Here is a 17,377-nt window from a genome sequence, read left to right on the forward strand (position 1 = left end):
GAGTTGTTCAATAGCTCTAGGTCCTAGTCAGCAGCTGCCTGGATCCAGTCAGTCTCTCTGCTACCTGGTCAAGTACCAGAAGGTGGTTTTCAGTCTCTGTGTCATTTCCTTATCTGGATGGAGGATGAGTTGCTGGCCATTCAGTCTCCCCAAGACACAGCACCCCAAGTCCTTCTGTTGTTGACCCAGAGCGATATTTTTTCTAACTTGTTCGTGGGGTGTGGCACTGGATGGGCCAGCATTTATTGCTCATCCCAAATTGCCCTGCAAAGTTGGTGGAACTGTCTTCTTGAACCACTACAGTCCTTACTGTGTAGGGACAGCGAGGAAGGGAGTTCCAGGTTTTTGATCCAGCAACAGTGAAAGAACAGCAATATATTCTTTCTAAGAAAGGATGGTGTGTGACTTGGTTGTGTTCCTCCATTTCTCTTTCTAGATGGCAGAGGTCATTTTGGAAGGTGTTGTCAAAGGAGTCTTAGTGAGTTAGTGCAGTGGATCTTGTAGATGGTACACAACACTACTAACAGGCATTGATGAAGGGAGTGAGTGTTGAAGGTGGTGCCAATGATTGGGCTGCTTTGTCCTGGATGGTATCAAGCTTCTTAAATGTTGTTGAACCTGTACTTATCCAGGCAAGTGGGGAGTATTCCACGATACTCATAACTTGTGCCTTGCAGAGGGTGGAGGGACACTGTGGAATCCAGAGGTGAGTTACTGACCTTAGAACCACAGAATTGTTACAGGTGTAGAAAGAGGCCATTCGACCCCATTATGTCTGAATGGCTGACTAAGCATTTTAACTTGATGCCAATCTCTCACTTTTTTCTCGCAACCCTCCCAATTGTTTCTGTTGAAATGATTATTCATTGCTTCAGTTGAACCTGCCTTTATTGCATTCCAGACCCTAACTACCCTTGGTGTAAAAAGATTATTATCACTTCGCATTTGCCTCTTTTGTAAAACACTTTCAATCTGTGCCTTCTGGATGTTGCTGTATTCATGAGTGGGAATAGTTTCACCCAATCCACACTGTCCAGACGCCTCAATTTCCTCTCCAAGAAAAGCATTCCCAACTTCTCCAATCATTCATCATAACTGAAGTCTTATCCCTGTAACCATTATCATAAACCTCTTTCTGAAACCCACTCATATCCTTCGTATATTGTGGTACTAGAATTTCTAGCCTCTAACCTGCTCTCGTATCCAAAATTTCATTTGGTTGGTCTGGTCCACTTCAGTTTCTGATCAATGGTAACACCCAGTATGTTGACAGTAGGGAACTTAACAATGAGAATGCCATTGAATGTCAAGGGTTAGATTCTCTCTGAATGGTTGTTGCCTTGGATGTTTCCCTTTGTGGAAAAGATTAGAACTAGGGGTCAGAGCTTAAAAATAAGGCATGTCTCACTAAAGAAGTAGATAAGGAGAATTTTAACTTTGAGAGGGTTAGTGATCTGTGAAGTTCTTTTCCCCAGTGACCAGTGGAGGCATGGCCATTGAACATGTTTAAAGCCGAGGTAGACTGATTTACCACTGTGTGTAAGATCAGAGAGCTGTTGGAATTGAATCTCAATGCATGCAATGCAGAATCAGTGCCTAAAGGAAGACAGAGGGGTAAACAGCAAAGACTCACAAATCCTGCTTAGCTGCAGTGTCTGGTGCTGAACCTCCCACAAACAGCAAATAACAGGCTATTACCTCGCTCGTGCATTCCCACTTGTTTTATTATCCCATGTAAAAAGCCCAGCAAGGGAGAGGTCACTTTCTTTCTCAAGTGCTTTATTCTAGACACAATAAACCAGATTGTATTCCTTAACTGAGCATGACCAGCTTGTATGCTCTAGGCAGTTTAGAGGGGAAAGTAATTTTATATTGTCTGTTCTTGAGACGCATCTATTAAATTTCTGGTGTAAAATATTATGTTACTAGTTCAGGTAGGTGATAATCATCCTTCAGTTGTTTAATGTCCCTTCCTGAAGGTGCTTTCTCACGTAGCTGCTCTACAGCTCAAATGCAAACACCCTGCTCCCGTGTCTGTTTATCAGCCAAGACAATGAAAACAAGTTGAACATTTAGTGTCATGCTGTGCAAAATGTTGCAGTTTAGGAGAAAGAATGAGTAGAGGCAATATAATTTAAAAGATACAACCGCAAAGGAGGTGTAGGTTCAGAGAGAGCTGGGAAGTCATTTCCACAAATCTTTGATGGCGGCAAGCTCTTAAAAGGTAGATAGGATCCTGGGCTTTATTAGTGGAGCCACAGAATACAAAAGTAAAGTAGATCAAGTAAAACATTGCAAATCATGCAGATGCAGTACTGTGCTCAATGCTGGTGTTCACATTTTTGGACAGAAGCAAGGTCTTGCCAAGTCTACATAGGATATTTAAAGAAGAAGCTAGGATTGTTCTTCTTAGAACAGAGAATCATAGTACACTACAATTCAGAAGCAGGCCATTCAGCCCATTCAGTCTGCACTGACCCTCTGAAGAGCATCCCACCCAGATCCCCAAGCCCCCATCGTTTACCCATAACCCTGCACTTCCCATGGTTAATCCACCTAACCTACACATACCTGGACAAGATGGGTGATTTAACATGGCCAATTCACCTAATCTGCACATCTTCGGACTGGGGGGTGGGGAACCCACACAGACACAGGGAGAATGTGCAAACTCCACACAGTTGCCAGAGGGTGGAATTGAACCCAGAGTCCCTGGTGTTGTGAGGCAGCAGTGCTAACCACCGAGCCACCGTGCCCAGGGAAGATTAAGATCAAACATAATAGAACAGTTCAATATTCACGGGGTGGGGTTGACACAGTCAGTAAGAAATACTTAGCAACAGAACACAGGGAAGACTAAAGAAAACTTTCCAGACACAGCGACTTGTAGCTACCTGAAATATGCTCCTGAAAGGAGCAGTAGAAACAGTACTAACTTAGAAGAGGGAATTGGATATAAATTTGAACAATAAAAAAATTGCAGCACAACAGGAAAGAGTCGGAATAAAAACAGAAATTGCTGGAGAAACCCAGCAGGTCTGGCAGTATCTGTGGAGTGAAGGCAGAATCCTGTGACCCTTCCTGCTAATGAACTGAAAGAGTTGGGTTGTTGAACTAACTGGATAGCTGTTTTAAAGAGTTGGTACAGGCACAACAGTCCCAATGGCCTTCTTCTGTGTCAAAGACTAACCCTGAATTTCCCCAGCTGTACTGTGAAGGATATTTTCCCTTTAAAAAACAAAAGATAAAGAAGATGGAGATAGGTGGGGATGGGGGGATGGGGTGTCAAGATCAAGGGATAACAGTCTCAGAAAATGTGGTGAACCATTTTAGGACTGGGACGACAAGAAATTTCTTCACTCAGAAGATGATGAGCCTGTGGAACTGTCTATCACATATGGCAGTGGAGGCAAAGCCACTGATATATTTAAGAAAGAAATAGATTTCTAAAAGTATCAAGAGGTATTCAATCTCGGAGTGTGTCGTTGATTGCTTTCAGGCTCATCCTTTCGCCATTGCTTCTCACAAACCATTGCATCTTGTTGGGTAGTTCACTTAATTTGAGGAAGGCACTCATCTGTTAAATGAAACAATTACTGAATTCCAGAGCATAGCAAGATGATCCTTCAAGTTGAATCTTGAAGATTTCACATTCTACCATAGCATTCTACTTTCTTCATTGGGTGTGCTTCTCTTGACAGTAGGTTATTTGAGTCAAGTTGGGTTGTTCATCTTACAGCAGAGAAAGTTATGAGACAATTATCAAGACATTTAAAATCGTTGAACGATTTAATAGAGTAAATAAGAAGGAAGTGTTTTCAGAGGCAGGAGGGTCAATAACTAAAAGTGGGCAGCACAGTGGCACATTGGTTAGCATTGCTGCCTCACAGTGCCAGAGACCTGGGTTCAATTCCGGCCTCAGGCGACTCACTGTGTGGGAGTTTGCACATTCTCCCCATGTCTGTGTGGGTTTCGTCTGGGTGCTCTGGTTTCCTCCCACAGTCCAAAAATGTGCAAGCCAGGTGAATTGGCCATGCTAAATTGCCTGTAGTGTTAGGTGAAGGGGTAAATGTAGGGGAATGGGTTGTGCTTCGGTGGGTCAGTGTGGACTTGTTGGGCCGAAGGGCCTGTTTCCATACTGTATATAATCTAATCTAAAGGACAATGATGCAAAGTAACTTGCTTAAAAAAAAAAGAGGTGGCACAAGAGAAAATATTTATAATCTGGAATACAGTGACTGAAAGGGTGGTGAAAGCAGATTCAATTATGATTTTAAAAGTGAATTAAATAAATTGCTGGAAAGGAAATTATTGCATGGTGATGGAGAAGCAGTGGGGAATGGGGCTAAGCTCTTTAACAGAAACAGCAGAGACAAGTGGTGCATGACTTCCTTCTGCATAAGCTATTTCAACAATTCTATGCTACATTTGAGGAAAATTAAGAATCAAGATGGTTCTTCGCAGTCTAGACAGTAGTAATCCTGGATTTTATGGCAAATGCTAATTCACTCTATACTTTCCACTCATAGCTAGACCTTGCTGAGGCAGGAATGATCTTGTAAAAATGGTAAGTATTGAATATGGCACCTAGGATGCTGGAGACTTTTCCTGTGATCCTCATGTGTATTGAGGGGGCTAGGTCATCTTACCGTATTTTCTGATTTAGGCTTTCATATATCCAGACACTGAAAACCCTGCAACTGGAAGAATGATGACGCTTGTTTAAAGTCAGGTGACAGTGAAATTTTCATTGGGAAACTCCCCTGCTCCTCAAAAAAAAAATTCAGTGGATCTTTCACATTAATCTAAACTGGCAAGCAGGGACCTCACTTCAACAACTCACTTGGCAGTGCAACATTCCCATAATTGGCCTGGATTATATGTTGAAGTCCTGGTGCGCAGTTTGAGCACAGACCATGTGTCTCAAGTGGAGCTTTCACAATGTGACACACAGTTCACCATAACAGAGGTCAGTTGAAACTACTTCTGCCTGCCAGCTGTTTGATTAACCTTTGACCTGTTTGTTTTTCTCACCAGATCCTGTGCCACCAGTCAGACTGTGTAACAGTACGACCCCACTGTAGGCATCACGTCGCTCCACCTCCTTCCGGAAGCTGTCCAAAGTGCGATGGAGCAAACTATTGTCATCCTCTCTCTGCAGCCCATGATACCCTGTCAGTAGATTGTGGATCGTTAAGTTTCTAGGAATCCATATGAATCCTTTACATGCAATATAATCCTGTTTGAATAATCACTACAACCAACTGATCAAAATAGTAGCAATTACTGAATTATACTGTTGACAGAATAGAATCAAATAGATATATTCAAGGCCGAGTCACATAGATTTTTGATAAACAGGGGAGTCAAGGGTTATGGAGGGGGGAGGGGACAAGATAGCAAAGTGAAGCTGAGACTACAACCAGCTCAAGTCACAATCTTATTGAAGGATAGACTAGGCTTAGAGATCCGAAAGCAGAGTCCTGGCTCTCAAATTATATGCAAGTAGATTTATAGAATGCACAGAAGGCCACTCAGCCAGTTGTGGCCATATCAGCTCATGGCAAGTGGAAGCCACAGAGTTCTACAGCCCTGCCTTTTCCCCATAGTCCTGCAAACTTCTTTTTTAATTCACTGGTGGGACAGGAGAGTCACTGGATGGCCACCATTCATTGCCCACACCTGGTTACCCCCGAGAAGATGGTGGTGAAGCAGCCTTCTTGAACCACTGCAGTCCAGGCAATTCTCTTTTGGAAGCAATGAATGAATCTGCCTCCACCATATGCCTAGGCAGTACATTCCAGACCCTACTGACTCGCTTGGTAAAAATGTTTCTTTAATCACAATGCCATTTTTTTTTGTCAAACAACTTAAAGCTATGTCCTCTGGTTCTTGATCCTTGCACCAATGGCAATTATTTTCCCTACCTACTGTGTCCATACCTGGCATGATATTGAATACGTCTATCCAATCGCCTCTTCTCCAAGGAGAACAGCCCAAAATTCCTATATAACTAAAGTTCTAATCCCTAGAACCATCCTTTGTGCTATAATCTCTCTATTTCTTTCAAATCCTCCTAAAGTGTAATGCCAAAACTCTGTGCAATATACAAGTGAGAGCAAACAATTGTTTATGCAGGATTATCATAACTTCTGTGTTCAGCTCTTCATGTTCCTGTGTGTTTTGTTTTAAATCACTCTCTCAACCTGCCCTTCCATTTCAATTATTTACGTATGTATGCCCTCCACTTGCACCCTTTATGTTGATTTGCTCACCCCATTCTCAGCCCCAGATGCAGATGCAGGAGTTCCTCAGGGCCAGAAATCTTCATTTGCTTCATCAATAATCTTCTTTTCAGGTCAGAAGTAGGAATATTTGCTGATGATTGCATAATGTTCAGCACCATTTCACAATTCCTCATTTACTGATGCAGTTCACGTCCAACTGTAGCGAGACTTGAACAATATCCAGGCTTGGTCTGACAAATGGCAAAATAGCAATCGCACCTCACAATGCCATGTAATGACCATCTCCAACAAGAAACAGTCTAACTAGCTACAGGACATTCAATGGGATCACCATCGCTGAATGCCCACTATCAAGATTCTGGGAGTTACCATTAACTAGAAACTGAACTGGACCAGCAATTTAAATACTGTGGCTACAGCAGCAGGTCAGAAGCTAGAATGCCTGTGTGAGTAACTCACGTCCTGACTTCCCAAAGCCTGTCCAGCTGGAAGGCACAAATGAGCAACGCGATGGAATACTCCATACCTGTCTGAACAAATGTAGCGCCAACCGTAGTCAGGAAACTTGATGCCACCCAGTAAAAAAAACCATTGACACCACATCCTCAAACATTAACAGCCTCCACCATTGATGCACAGTAGCAACAACGGTGCACCATCTACAAGATGCTCTGCAAAAATTCACCAAGGACTTTGACAGTACCTTCCAAACCTGCGACCACTACATCTAAAAGGACGAGGGCAGTGGATACATGGAACATTGCAAGTTCCCATCCAATCCACTTTACATCCTGGCCTGGAAATTCAGTGCTGCTGGGCCAATATCCTGGAAATCCCTTCCTAATGGCATTGTGAAGGTACCCACACCAATGGTTTGCAGCAGTAAAAAGGCAGTTCACTATGACAGAGTCATAGAGATACACAGCATGGAAACAGACCCTTCGGCCCAACTCGTCCATCCAACCAGATATCCTATATAAATCTAGTCCCATTTGCCAGCATTTAGCCCATATCCCTTCAAACCCTTCCTATTCATATACCCATCCAGATGCCTTTCAAATGTTGTAACTGGACCATCCTCCATCACTTCCTCTGCTAGCTCATTTCATACAAAACACCCTCTGCATGAAAAGTTGCCCTTTGGGTCCCTTTTATATCTTTTCTGTCTCACCTTAAACCTATGCCCTCTAGTTTTGGATTTCCCCACCTCGAGGAAAAGACCTCACCTATTTACCCTATCCATGCCCCTCATGATTTTATAAAAGGTCACCCCCCCCAGCCTCCGATGCTCTAGGGAAAATAGTGCCAGCCTATTCAGCCTCTCCATTCTCAAGGTCAGTTATGGTACGCAATTTATGGTGGCCTAGCCAGCAATGCCCATGTTCTTCCATCTAAAACGCACCACTTCACAACTGCGTGAATTTCATTTGCCATTTGTCAGCCCTTCCTGTTTATCTCCTTTTGAATTGTAACACTGTTCTCCTTATGGGTACACTGAACAGTGTAGCTTGGTGGATACCAGAACTGATTAAATAACAAGGAGGAGAAACTGAGGACTGGAGATGCTGGAGATCAGAGCTGAAAATGTGTAGCTGGAAAAGCGCAGCAGGTCAGGCAGCATCTAAGGAACAGGAGAATCGACGTTTCGGGCATCAGCCCTTCTTCAGGAAGAAGGGCTGATGCCCGAAACGTCGATTCTCCTGTTCCTTGGATGCTGCGTGACCTGCTGCACTTTTCCAGCAACACATTTTCAGCTCTGATTAAATAACTAGTCGACCACTTGTTATTTGTTGCTCAGCCTGTCCTACTTTTCCACCATGAGTGCCATTTAGCACACAATGTTTAACCTTTTCTCAAACTTACACAGCTCAGGGTATATAATCTTCAACAGATTGGCTATATGATTATCTGGATTGGAAATTTGAGCTCCCCTAAGGACTAAGAGAAAAAAGCGTCTTCCAGTGTAAACCCAGATGTGACATGTTTGATTCCCAATTTGTGCTTGGTTGCTGCAAGTTATTTCATGTTCGACAGCAACTACTTTGTTTTAGAGAAACAGTAAAAATCAACCAAGGGTTCTTACTGCTGGGCACGAAGCAGTCACCCTTAAAGTGATTACGTGTAAATATCATTCAGTGTGAACAAAACTAAAAACGACACACATTCCTTTATTTTCTTTTCAAGTTAGATCCCCCCTTTCAAAAATTACCATAAAATTGGCAATCACCACCCTCTCAGGCAGTGCTATCCAGAACACAGCAATCCTATACTTAAATATCTATAGACGTCCCCCATAACAAAATAACCTGTGTCTTCTTTTTACCAAAAAAAACTAATATAGGGAAAACTGTACCTCCTTATTTACTCTAGCAGAATTTAAAATTTTGAATACCATGACACATCAGTGGTAGGGAAACTAATAGGAAAATTCTGAAGGGGAGAATTAATCTTCATTCAGAGAGGCAAGGTTTGGCCCGGGATAGTCAGCATAGCTTTGTCAGATGCCTCAGGAATCTGACTGAAGTTTTCAAGGAAGTGTCCAGATCTGTTGATGAAGGTAGTGCAGCTGATGTTGTTTGTATGGAATTCAGAAATCTTTGACAAAGTTCCATTTGGGAGTCTGACAAAAAAGGTAGAAGCACACGAAATCCAGGGTAACTGGGCAAGTTGGACCTAAACTTGGCCTAGTGGCAGAAGACAGAGGGTAGTGACAGGAGGCTGTTTGTGTGACTGGAAACCAGTGTCCAGGGGCATACAAAAGGGATCAGTGCTGGGTCCCTTTTGTTCATGATAAATATAAATGATATAGATGAGAATGTGGAGCGGAGGGAGATGATAACGAGGTTTATGGATGACATGAAGATTGGCTGGGTGATTGACAGTGAGGGTGAAGCTCTTAGATTACAAAAGGATATAAATGGATTGGTCAGATGGGCAGATTAGTAGCAAACTTAATTTAAGCTTGGTGCTTGTGAGGTGCTGCACTTTGGAAGAAATAACAGATAACCAAGTACTGAATAAATGGTAGGATGCTAGAAAACTCAGGAACAGAGGGATCTTGGGGTGCTTATTCACAAATCCCTCAAGATAGCAGGGAGGGTTAATAGGGTTACTCAGAAGGCATACTGAACAATATCCTTTATTAGTCGAGGCACAGATTATAAGAGCAGGGAGATTATTTTGGAGCTATACAGAACCGATTAAGCCATAGTGGGAGTACAGTGTGCAGTTCTGTTCAATACACTAAAGAAAGGATGTGATTGCATTGGGGGGAGTGCAGAGGAGATTCACCAGGATGTTGCCTGGGATGGAGCATTTTATGCTATGAAGAGAGGTTGAATAAACTCAGGGTTTTTTTTCCAAGCAGAGAAGATGCTGCTGGGGTGAATCAGATTGAGGTGTATAATAATGTATTGTGAAGGGCATGATCAGGGTGTAAAGAAAGCATTTGCTCCTCTTACTTCTGAAGAGTGGCCTCTGCTGTTCAAAAGGAAGGAAAGAAACCCATGGGCTTGCAGAGATTAAAGGGATAAGAAATTGCCACGCTTGTGCCTTGCTGCTGAAAGACAACTCTCAAATCGGCATGGCAGAGAGAAGTAAGTCTGCTCGAGAGCTACCAGTAGCTTTGACTTGTTCTTGTCATGCAACACATCTGTTAAAAGTGCAGTGCACAGATCTCAGTTACTGTGGAAGTCCTTTCTCTTCAGTTCATTATGTTTACTCTCTATTACATACTGTTTATGTTAATTCTGTTTTAAAGTAAACATTTTAAAATTTGAAATATTGTCCGTTGGTTATTTCTGTTCATCATTTAACCTTTAATTAAATTAATTAATCTTTTAATAAAAGTTTTCTATATCCACAGGGATCATAGCAAAGAATCGATAGATTAGAGGATAAGGAAGGTTGATGGCTTTTAAGCTTTAAAATCTAAATGACACCTCAGAATCTTACCAAGAGCCCAGTTGTTGCCTCTTCCTCTCAGACCAAGGGAAATGTTTGAATCTCTGAATGACCTTTAACAAGATACAAATGTTATGTCAGTTTAATCGCAAGTAGTGAAATAATACCTAAAGTGTAGTTCAACAGTTGTCCATTTCAAACAACCCAACACTCAAAATATTTAAGCCTACTAACATAACATCATAGTCAGCCACCAATATCAACAAAATGGTGTCAATCATTTGCATCACTCTAAACATCAATTAACTTCAGTGTATTAAACAGGATGGGCTTTTCAGTCAGTAATTGCTCGTATCTTGTTGAAATGGGCTGACCTTAGTGATGTTACTTTCATTAAGAGTCCTTGCAACCTCTGCCTCCTGCATTAGGCAGCACTGATTAGGCAGACTGTATCAGCTTCAGGCTTGTTTAGTTTTGGAAATAGTTTGGAAAACTCATTAACTTAAGGATATTATTCCATACCCACTCTTTACTTCCCGGAGCAAACTCCTCACTACTTTGGGCTCACTGTCCACACACAGGGCACTCAGCTTCCCATCAGGTGCGTAGAATGGATACCTGTAACAAGAGATTGCATGGTGTCTCCAGTCAATAAACACAAATAATAAGACATGTTCAGGGTGGAATAGCCAGAGAATATATCTCAAATACATCAAGATCCTGCAAGCAAATATCAGTAAGCCAGAAGAGACATTGAAAAAGTAGGTGTTCCAAGGCCATGATTGACAGAATACTGCCAGAGCTGAAGAAAATAGAAAAAGTAAATCTAATTTACATTAAGAGTACGATAAGGGGTTCATATTCAAATAGTAAAAGGAAAAAAAAATTGATAGGAAATTCTTCCAGGTAGATAGGAAGGTACATTTAATTTGTGCTGACCGTCTTCAATGGGTGATAGGGAATTGGTGATGCATGATACAACTCCCCAGTTCTATCTTCCATTAACTTCAAAGGAAATTAGTAATGCGGTGTATAATAGTTGATACAATTCAATATCGTCCATCTTACACCATAGCCTATAGTAAAAATTACTCTCATAGGGTGACTAATACTTGGAATGGAACCTCAGGAAAATCAATAGAGAGAAGAATCTCATTAACCAAAGCTGTTAGGGCAAAGATCTCATAGGGCAAAGATCTCATTGAATGGGAAAACTGGCCTTTACTCTTAGTAATTATCGAAGGATTTCGATCCTCAGACTGTGAAAAACAACCCTTAAAAGCTTGTGAACCTAACGTCTAATCTGTATCTCTGGAAATATAATGTACATAGCTTTCTTCTATCACATTTCCATATAAGCTGTGTGAGCTAGTTAAATATCTACCGTCCTTTTTGTGAAGATTTCTGTTTCTTCAATTCAACTACAGGCAGAGGATTGTTTTGATGCATGTCTTTGTGGAGCTTTTGACCTGTTGCCAAGGGTGGTCAGAAATTGAAAACTGGCATCCTTCATTGTTATCATTCATGGGTCAGTAATGAAGGAGGTAACAATTTGAAAATTGCATTGGACCCTCTCTAGCCTGTTGCCAAGGGGATTCAAACAACAACCTCACAACATTGTAACAAAACAGCCTGAGGCTGCAGGTGGCTTTTAAAATATCAAGGTAGTTAGTTAAATTCAAAAGAAAGTTTCTACAAATAAAATCGGCAATAATTGAACACTGGAGGGCAGGATGGAAAAAGATTGGGTTTACATGCAACATAAAAATCAGAACAGATAAGTTGGTCAGAATGGCCTGTTATTTTTGTGTAGATTCTATGCAAGAACACAATAAACCAGTGCTATTTTATGTTGAGAATTCGGGCTATTACATACAAACAGGAAAATAGAGTCAAACTCATAAATAGATCAACTATGATCTAGAATTAGAAAAATGAATCAATTGTGCTAGTAATTTGTATCCAAGTCTCTCCTTCACCTGGCCCATCTTTGACTCCCCTTCCTTGACATTACTGTTTCCATTTCTGAGGACAGACTGTCCCCCAATATCTCCTATAAACTCACCAACTGCCACATTTACCCCGACCACCCTCTCTCTCAGCCTACTTCCGGCAAGGATTCTATTCCATTTTCACAGTTTCTCTCTCGGTCCATTGCAACTATCCAGTGACACCACCTTCCACTGGGATGCCTCTGACTTAACTTTCATCAATTGAGGATTTACCTCCACTGTGGTTGGCAGGGCCTTCCTTCAGCTGTGTCCGATCCATCTCCTACACTTCTGACAATCCCCTCCCTCCCAGGACAATGATAAGGTTTCCCTGGCCCTGACTTTCCAACCAACTAGTCTCTGCATTCAAAGGATTATCTCTGCCATTTCTGCGCCTCCGACTGAAAGACTTACTCCTGCTCCTAAGTCCTATATTACATAGATCCGAATATATGACACTATAGATTAAGAGCAGATGTAGTCCACTCAGCACCTAATGAATTGCTTTACCATTCATTAAGATTGTGGCTACTCTGATTATGCCACATTTCTTTCTATCCCCAATAACCTTTCAGCCTCTTGCTTATCAAGAACTTATCTACCTCTGCATTAAAAATTTTCGAAGACTGTGCTTCCATCATCTGTTCAGAAAGAGAGTTACAAAGACTCACGAACCTCTGTGAGAAAATATTTCCCTTCATTTTTGTCTTCAACTGGCAACCCCTTAAATTTAAGCAGTGACCCTCAGGAAGCATCCACTCCATGTCTATCCTGTCAAGACACTTCAGGATCTTAGATATTTCAATATACAGTAGCACCTCGATATATGAACGACGCCCTTCATGTACAAATCGGTTTACAAACAGGATTGTACGTAAAGTTTTGCTTCAACGTACGTACGAAATTCAAGGTATGAATGAAGGTACGAACGCAAAAAGCCCATGTGCAACCACATGGTTTCATTGTTTTGCTTTGCTACGCGCTTGTTGAACGCAAAAGCTCTCGGGCCCCGCGTGATCTCAATCAGTTCGTCTTTGGCGTGTGCGCTGTGAACAGCCATCCAAGCATTCTTATGCTATCCGAACAATGGGAAAAATTGATTCAGTTCGCGAACTTTTCGCTTCGCGAACCAGGTCCCGGAACAGATTAAGTTCGTAAATCGAGGTGCTACTGTATATCTTATGTGGATTGTGTTATTCTTATAAAATCCAGCTGGAACAGGCCTAGTCTGTCCAACCTTTCCTTGTAAGGCAACACATCCAAATCAGGTATTAGTCTGGTAAACCTTTTCACAATTGCTTCCTGTGCATATACACCCTTCTGCAAGTAAGGTAACCAATACTGTATTTCAGATGTGGTCCCATCAATGCCCTGTATAGCTAAAGCATAACCTCCCCACTTTTGTATGGAATTCCCCTCACAATTCATGAAATCTAATAAATTGTTATACCCACATACTAACCCGCTGCGATCATGCACAACTTTACCCAGATTCTTCTGCATCTCAATCTCTCATCATTGAGATAAAAACACTTGCTTTTTATTGTTCCTACTAAAATGAACAATTTCACATTCTGTCACATTATGCTGCATTTGCCATACCTTTTCCCACTCATTTAAATCTGTCATTATTCCTTTAGTAGTTTCCTTATATTCTCTTCACAACTTACTTTGTCACCTATCTGTTCTGTTGCTCTTCCAATACAGGGTAGCATTTAGCTCATCCTCCCTCCCTCTTTAACTCTCCATTCCTGATAAAGGGCTCCGGCCTGAAATGTCAAATTTCCTGCTCCTCGGATGCTGCCTGACCACTCTCAACTCTAATCTTCAGCATCTGCAGACCTCACTGTCTCTTAGCATTTAGCTCATCTTACTTTTGCCAGTTCTTAGAAAGAATTGCCCAATTACCCTATCCTTTTGCCCTATTATTTTGCATTTTTATTTTTGTAACATTTACCCCTTTAAAAATAATTATGGATTCTAGTCTCAACACTACTGGTTGAACATTGCATGTTCTAACAACTCTGGACGTTAAAACAAATTCTCCTAAACTCTCTCCTCGATTTCCCTGTCTTCTGATGATGATGATGTTGACGACAATATATTGATAGCCCTTTCCAATTCAATGAGCATTAGTCACTCACCCTTTTCCCATAAACATGGGTGCTGCAGACAGAGCACTGGTAACCACTACATGAGTCCTTAAAAAAGAATTGGGAGGCATGTCACAGTGCATCACAGGGGAGGTGAAGGCATAGTGGTATTATTACGGGACTGTTAATCCAGAAGTTCAGTTAATGTTCTGAGTTCGAAACCTGCCACTGTCAACGGTGGAACTTGAATTTTTTAAAAATTCAATAAAAATCATGAATTCATTGTTCTTTGTGGAGAAATTCCCATCTGGCTCACTAATGTACTTTAGAGAAAAAAACAGTCATACTTACCTGGTCTAGCCTACAAGTAATTCCAGACTCTCAACTGCCCCCTGGTAATTAATGCTGGCCCAGCCAGTGACATTCCATGAAGGAAGTAAAACTAAAAATCGTTGTTGACATTTCACAGTGATATATTCTCATCTCTAAGTCAGAATATTCAAGCTTTGTTTCAGCTACTGAAACTCCAGTGCAATTCCATATCGTTCGGATAAGATGTGAAACCATAGTCTTCCATTTCAGATGGACATGAAAAATAAAATCCAGTGACACTTATCAGAAGAATAGCAAAGTAATATTTCTGATGTCCTGACCAACATTTCTGCTTCTAACACCATTTGTTCACGAGGTAATCTAGTCATGGAATTAATGAAACAACTTGGTGCTTTAATTCGATATGATGTGGAGGTGCTGGTGTTGGACTGAAGTGGACAAAGATAAAAATCATACAACACCAGGTTTATTTGGAAGCACTAGCTTTCGGAGTGCTGCTCTTTTGTCAGGTAGCTACCTGATAAAGGAACAGCACTCTTAAGAGCTTGTACTTCCAAATAAACTTGTTGGACTGTAACCCTGGGGAGGTATTGTGTGATTTTTAACTTGATTGGATATGAAACTGGGGTAATGGACACCAAGCTAAAGGTGTCTGTTGCTTTTGTGTCTCTCCAATGAAAAATGGTGTCTATCCTAGCAGGTCTACTTCCCTCAGAATTAACTCAGAGCCTATGATATAATACCTTAAATACACCTACCTGTAAGTTATAATCATTGGTCTTAACTGTCAGAACATTTAAGTTAATCTCGTTCTTATGTGGTAACAGAGGCAAGGTGTTCCTCCCATTGTAATGAAAAATGGTGAAGCCATCAATGCACAGTAACCACATTCTTTCATTAGCGTGGAATCCATCAGAGCTGATAGAATGACTAGGATTCATATTGTACCTTTCATGCCCAAAAGACATTCCAAAGTGATTTACTGCACTTCTGAAGTGTTGAAACGTAACATTGTGTACAATTTGTACACAATTACCCACAAATAGCAATGTGATAATGACCAGATTTTTGAAAAATTATTTGATTGGGGGAATCCAAGATGGCGGTGCTCTAGGAAGATCACTTTGCAGAGCTCCACACTGCATCGCAGGCAGGACAAAGTCCTAATCCACCCTACCCAGGTCATCGTGGTATTCTAGGATTCTGAAAAAGTCACAGAGTCCTAAAAGATTTTAAGAAGTCACTTTTTTTGAGATGCCGGTGTTGGATTGGGGTGTACAAAGTTAAAAATCACACAACACCAGGTTATAGTCCAACAGGTTTAATTGGAAGCACACTAGCTTTCGGAGCGATGCTCCTTCATCAGGTGATACTGGAGAGCTCAATCCTAACACAGAATTTATAGCAAAAATTTATAGTGTGATGTAACTGAAATTATACATTGAAAATTGATTGTTAAGCCTTTCATCTGTTAGAATACAGTGATAGTTTCACTTCTTTCATGTGTAAATCACAAAACCTTATTTTTAAAAAGTTGCATTCTCGGGTTAGCTGTTAACAATGGTGATAGCTAGACAAGAAGTCACTTACCTGCATTTTTGCCATTCAGGGATGCCTAACAAGGCAGCAGGCTCACCTTAGGCCAGGGCTGTGGCCCAACCTACAGGATTCTCAGACTTGATTTCTTACCAGGTCCTGGTAATGGAGCTCGCAAAGTCTCGCGAGATGCTATGTAAGGAAATTGAAGAGAAGCTGGCCCTGATCTCTACCACGCTGCAGAAGCACAAATGCAGCTGGGAGACCTCAGGCAAAGGTCAGACAAGGTTGAACACAGGGTCACAGTGGTCGAAGCTGAGACTGATTCCTCCAAGGATAGGATCCTGGAGATGCAGGTCCGTAATTTGCTTGACCTGGTCAATGACCTCGAGAACAGGGGCAGGAGGAAAAATATTTGGATTGTCAGTCTGCAGAAGGGAAAGAAAGGTGAACAACTAATGGAATTTACTGAGGATTAGCTACCGAAATTCCTTAACTTGGAGGCTGGAATGGGAAGCTTGAAGATCGAGGGGGCTCACCGGGTCACAGCATGGAGGCCAGTTCTGGACCAACATCCTCGCCCTATCCTGGTGCAGTTCCATTACTATAGAGACAAGCAGAGAATCGTGGAAGTTTCCAGAGTTCGGGGAAGGATTCGAAGGCCTTAATTAATGAAGGCTCTAGGATCACGTTTTCCAGTTGCGGTGACCCAGAAAAGGAAATTCTATGATGGCATTCAGAAAAGACTGAGGGAGCTCAGGATTCAGTCGTCTCCGAGGTACGCAGCAGTGCTTCGGATCACCTGTAATGGATCCGTACACTTCTTTGACTCATCAGAGAACGCAAGAGACTTTGTGAACAAGTTAACTTAGTCTGAATAATTTAATATGTACAGTTAATAACATTGTTTGGATATGTCTTTATACTTTAAAAAAAAAGGACGTCGTATTGGGGTTTTTCTTTTACTCTTACATTTCAGCAATAATCTGGGTTAAATTATGCTCGGGTACGGATGGGTATTTACTTTTAACTTCTAAATTAAGTTATACCAGGGATTGGTGTAGTACTTACTATTCACTTTTAACTTCTTTGTTAACATTGTTATTCTTTTCTGTATATCCCTTTTTTTGTCACATGCATTTGTGATGCGGCTCCAGCTAGGAGGAGAGAAAATGGTTGGGATGGCTAGATAACGATTTACGGGTAGTATAAACCCATTTCAGATATTTAAATGCCCCAGTTGTTGTGTTGGCAGCGGGGTGGCAAGTTGGGT

General features: G+C 41.5%; 1 protein-coding gene across 2 annotated transcripts in view; it reads right to left on the bottom strand.

Moving 5' to 3' along the window:
• LOC140477015 (tubulin delta chain-like) overlaps nucleotides 1-17,377 on the bottom strand; it is an 82,142-nt gene that overhangs the window by 41,403 nt on the left and 23,362 nt on the right. For both annotated transcript variants that reach the window (XM_072570116.1, XM_072570117.1), the window contains exons 3-5: nucleotides 10,674-10,769; nucleotides 10,203-10,264; nucleotides 5,035-5,172 (exon numbers count right to left, since the gene is read on the bottom strand). In XM_072570116.1, coding sequence (XP_072426217.1) covers nucleotides 5,035-5,172; nucleotides 10,203-10,264; nucleotides 10,674-10,769 — 296 coding nt within the window. The remainder of the gene's footprint in view (nucleotides 1-5,034; nucleotides 5,173-10,202; nucleotides 10,265-10,673; nucleotides 10,770-17,377) is intronic.

This window comes from Chiloscyllium punctatum, chromosome 5, assembly GCF_047496795.1.
Source record: "Chiloscyllium punctatum isolate Juve2018m chromosome 5, sChiPun1.3, whole genome shotgun sequence".
NCBI classification, from domain to species: domain Eukaryota; kingdom Metazoa; phylum Chordata; class Chondrichthyes; order Orectolobiformes; family Hemiscylliidae; genus Chiloscyllium; species Chiloscyllium punctatum.